This window comes from Myotis davidii, unplaced genomic scaffold (genome assembly GCF_000327345.1).
Source record: "Myotis davidii unplaced genomic scaffold, ASM32734v1 scaffold512, whole genome shotgun sequence".
Lineage (NCBI taxonomy): Eukaryota > Metazoa > Chordata > Mammalia > Chiroptera > Vespertilionidae > Myotis > Myotis davidii.
This window is the reverse complement of record NW_006284323.1, coordinates 123,387-128,028: the sequence shown is the minus strand read 5'-3', so window position 1 is coordinate 128,028 and position 4,642 is coordinate 123,387. Positions and strand designations below refer to the sequence as shown.

The 4,642-nt window shown below is 43.6% G+C and overlaps 1 protein-coding gene across 1 annotated transcript in view; it reads right to left on the bottom strand.

The window, feature by feature from the left end:
* SH3BGR (SH3 domain binding glutamate rich protein) overlaps positions 1-4,642 on the bottom strand; it is a gene marked incomplete at its 3' end in the record, with an annotated part of 33,270 nt that overhangs the window by 5,887 nt on the left and 22,741 nt on the right. Inside the window, exon 3 of the mRNA XM_015568848.1 lies at positions 2,013-2,093. Coding sequence (XP_015424334.1) covers positions 2,013-2,093 — 81 coding nt within the window. The remainder of the gene's footprint in view (positions 1-2,012; positions 2,094-4,642) is intronic.

The following is a 4,642-nucleotide window of genomic DNA, read 5'->3' as shown; positions in this document are numbered from 1 at the left end:
CCTCATAATTTCTCTGTGATGACTGCCCCCCCTCCAAATGGGCAGGTCTACTCTCTACAGAAGGGGGCAGGCAAGGGCCCAGCACAAATATGAAGAAAAGGCCTATTCCAAGCACCTCGTTAGACAACTTCAAGATGAAAAAGAGGATCCTGAAACCTCCCAGAAACGAGAACAAATGCAGGTGCAAATAAATGGTCAAGAGACAGACTGGCGTCGGGCCTCTGAGCGGCAACTCTGGGACTAGAGAACACGGAGCGGCCAGCGCCTTCTCAATTCCGAGGCCAAATGACGTCCATCCAGAATTCTGCACCTGAGCAGCTGCTGGAGAAAACGTTAACCCGCAGGGTTGGGGCAGGGCCTGCGGCTTTTGCAATAATCCTTGTAGCACTATTTGATCTTCCTAATACTATACACGCATTAGCTTGCTAAGAAAACTAATTTTTAATATTCAAAACAGTCTTTTCATAGGGAAATAAAAATACACATTGTGCTACAAAGGTGATGAAAATTCACACCACATTCCCTCTCCATAGCACAATAAAATCAGAAACAATTTTTAAAAATACGATCTGATGGCCCTAAAATCAAGGCGATTAAGCATGCTCACGGTTGGCTCAATGGAGCGGGTGCAGCGTGGCATGGTGGGATTCACGTTCTGCCCTAGCAGGGGGCAATCTGGAGTCACATTTGAAGCCCATAACATGCCCAAGCACTTCGGCCTGCCTCGCTGAAAGCTCTAAAGAACTCCGGAAGAAAGAGCGCTATTTTGTGGTGACAATCACTGCAGGGTTCTGTATAATAAAAAATTCTGAGCCAGTAAATTTTCAAAAACAACTGTGGAATCTGTGTGTTACCACCTAGAGAAGGCGCTAGTGCCGGGCCTGTGTGTGTCAGCCTAGCGCTAAGACAGCTCAGTGCCATGACCTGAGACTGCTGACATGTGAAAGCAAGCCCATCTCTACAAGGTCGGATTTTGAATGGTTTCTTCTATAGTGAGAATAGACTTGGGCTCAGTCATCACAAATCTCTTTAGAAATGAAGGTGGGTACAAACAAACAAATGAATTAAGAAAGAATGTCTTGCCGAAACCGGTTTGGCTCAGTGGATAGAGCGTCGGCCTGCGGACTGAAAGGTCCCAGGTTCAATTCCGGTCAAGGGCATGTACCTGGGTTGTGGGCACATCCCGAGTTGGGGGTGTGCAGGAGGCAGCTGATCGACATTTCTCTCTCATCGATGTTTCTGACTCTCTATCTCTCTCCCTTCCTCTCTGTAAAAAATCAATAAAATATATCTTAAAAAAAAAAAAAAAAAAAGAAAGAATGTCTTGTATCTATGGAAAGTCCTGTGTGAGATCTTGGTAGAGGCAAGGAATGCAATGGCCAAGGAATGCATGGGGTGAGGCCGGTGAGCATCATAGAGGAATTCATGATATTAACTTTATTAGCATAATTCTTGATTTAATAGACATGATTATACCTAATCAAAGATGAAACGGGACTGGGGGAAGAAAACTAATAAAATGTATCTTGATCTTAAATCCAGATCTTACTTTTTCCCTTTATCAGACTAAAAAATCAGAGTTTAATTTATTTTAAATAAAAAATAATTAAAATAGCGGATGTATCATTATAGAATTAACTAATATAAGCTATATAAGAAGTCAATTCATAACAAAATTTCATAAACACAACCTGGGAACTCATATTTTTACATATTTAATTAGCACACTTAAGACTATTGAGTGCAATGATATTTCTTTTTTAAAGTATTGTAAAACTTTTATTTATTATTTACTTTTATTTTATGATAAAATATAATGAAGCAAAAATATGAAAAGCACAGTTTTGGAACATGTGTTAGTAAAAAGTTTGCATTATCTTTATGCATAAGACTTCATCAGAATAAGGAGTGTATTAAAATCATGTTGGTTTAAATATCCTCATTTATTAAACAGATTTCCAGCTTCATTTATTAGGACCTGTATTGGGACCCCATAAGGTGTTCAAGCTTACCTTTGAGCCTGGAGGGGGAGCCAAACCAAGGAATGAATAAATAATATTCTCTTCTTTTGCAGAGAAGAAAGAATCAAAATCCTTGAAGCAAAGAAAAAGAATGTTTAGGCCCATTGCACACCTGTGAGCCAGGATTTTTACCTAAGTTGATCTCTTTTTTTATTTGCCATTAATTTAGGAGCCAACACAAAACGTTATGCTAGTTTGCTTGGCCAAAGATGACTAATCCCAAAGTTAAGAAATCTAACTGTGAACCTGACATTTGTTTTCACACACTTTGTGCCTATTACAGCATACTGAGAATTCACACACACAATGTTCGTGCTCAGGAACTGCTAAGACTCAGCTATACACAGTAAAAGGCTTCTCCAGGAGTTGCACATCGTTGGCTGATTGCCTCACAACTTGGCCCATGGATGAGACCTGACCAGCAGAGACTAAAACAGCACAGGATTTCTCTGCTGTTATTATAGTAGCTTCTAAGGACCCAGATTCCTCTCACGCGTTCTGAGACCAGGAGCCACAGGATTATGGAGGGCTTCGCACAGAGGTTGTTTTGGCAAAATGGGGACAACTGTGACCTAAATCCAGGTAGTCGCCGAGCTGGCGTGGCTCAGTGGTTGAGTGTCGACCTATGAACCCGGAGGTCACGGTTCGATTCCCGGTCAGAGTACATGCCCAGGTTATGGGCTCAATCCCCAGTGGGGGGTGTGCAAGAGGCAGCCAATCGATGATTCTCTCTCATCACTGATGTCTCTCTCTCTCTCTCTCTCTCTCGTTCTCTCTCTCTCTCCCTCTCCCTCTCCCTCTCCCTTCCTCTCTAAATCAATATAAACAAATAAATAATAAAAGAACACTTTGTATCATTCATTAAAGCTAAACATGCTGCTAGCTGTGACCTAGCTTTTCCACCCCTCGTTACAGGACCGAGGGAAACTCGCCTGTCACCAGAGAGCTGTGGAGAGCACCCATTTAGCAGCACTGTGACAGCCCACACCGGAAACCACACTGCTTTGGTCTGAATTTCTGAACCCCCAAAGATGACAGCATTAGGTGGGGCCTTTGGGAGTGAGCACATAAGTGAGTCCTCACCAGAACTCAACTGTGCTGGGACCTCGACCTTGGACTTCCCAGCCTCCAGGACTGTGAGGAATACCTGTGTTGCTGATAAGCTACCCAGCCTGTGGTATTTTGTTACACAGTCCGAACGTACTAAGACACACTCTGATGTCCATTCTGAAGCAGTGAAAATGAATGAACTATGAACAGCACCAATCAACGTGGGTGTGTCTTTAAAATATGTTGGTGAGAGAAGCAAATCAAGCCTTGGCTAGTTTGGCTCAGTAGACAGAGTGTCAGCCTGTGGACTGAAGGGTCCTGGGTTCAATTCCAGTCAAGGGCATGAACCTCAGTTGCAGGCTTGATCCCTGGGCCTGATCAGGGTGTGTGCAGCAATCAATTGATGTATATTTCTCACATCAATGTTTTTCTCTGTCTCTCCCCCGCCCTCCCCTTCTGTAAAAATCAATAGGAAATATCCCCGGGTGAGGATTAACAACAACAACAAAAAAAGAAGCAAGTCAAAGAAGAACACATGTAATGAGTCCATTTATATAAAGCTCAAAAATCGGCAAAACAGCCCTGGCCAGTTTGGCTCAGTGGACAGAGTGTCAGCCTGCGGACTGAAGGGTCCTGGGTTCAATTCCGGTCAAGGGCACGAACCTCAGTTGCAGGCCTGACCCCTGGCCCTGATCAGGGTGTGTGCAGCAATCAATTGATGTATATCTCTCACATCAATGTTTTTCTCTGTCTCTCCCCCGCCCTACCCTTCTGTAAAAATCAATAGGAAATATCACCGGGTGAGGATTAACAACAACAACAAAAAAAGAAGCAAGTCAAAGAAGAACACATTTATATAAAGCTCAAAAATCGGCAAAACAGCCCTGGCCAGTTTGGCTCAGTGGATAGAGCCTCAGCCTGCGGAGGGTCCTGGGTTCGATCCTAGTGAAGGGCACATGCCTTGGTTGCAGGCTCCTTCCCAGCGAGGGCCCTAGTCCGGGTTCGTGCAGGAGGCAGCCAATCTATGTGTTTCTCTCACATCGATGTTTCTCTCTGTCTTTCCCTCTCTCTTCCACCCTCCTTAAAAACCAATGGAAAAATATCCTCAGGTGAGGATTAACAAAAACAAAACAAAATAAAAAATAGGCAAAACAAAACAGTGTGTTGTTTAGGTACATGTACACTGCAGATGGAGAAAAGAAGAGAATGATAAACACGCAAGTCACGTGCAGAGGGAGGTGTGCGTGACGGGGAGAAGCACACGGGGACGTCTACGTGTCGGTGCACACCGTACCTCTTACACTGGGTGGTGGCTCATGATTGCCCACCTATTATTTGTCTTTACACATATGTCATTATCATATGACATATTTCATCACAATTTCTTAAAATATATTTTTTTTATTGATTTCAGAGAAGAAGGGAGAGGGAGACAGAAACATCAATAATGACAAAGATTCATTGATTGGCTGCATCCTGCACGCCCCCCACTGGGGTTCGAGCCCACAACCTGGGCATGTGCCCTGACCCGGAATTGAACCATGACCTCGGGTTCATAGGTCAAAGCTCAA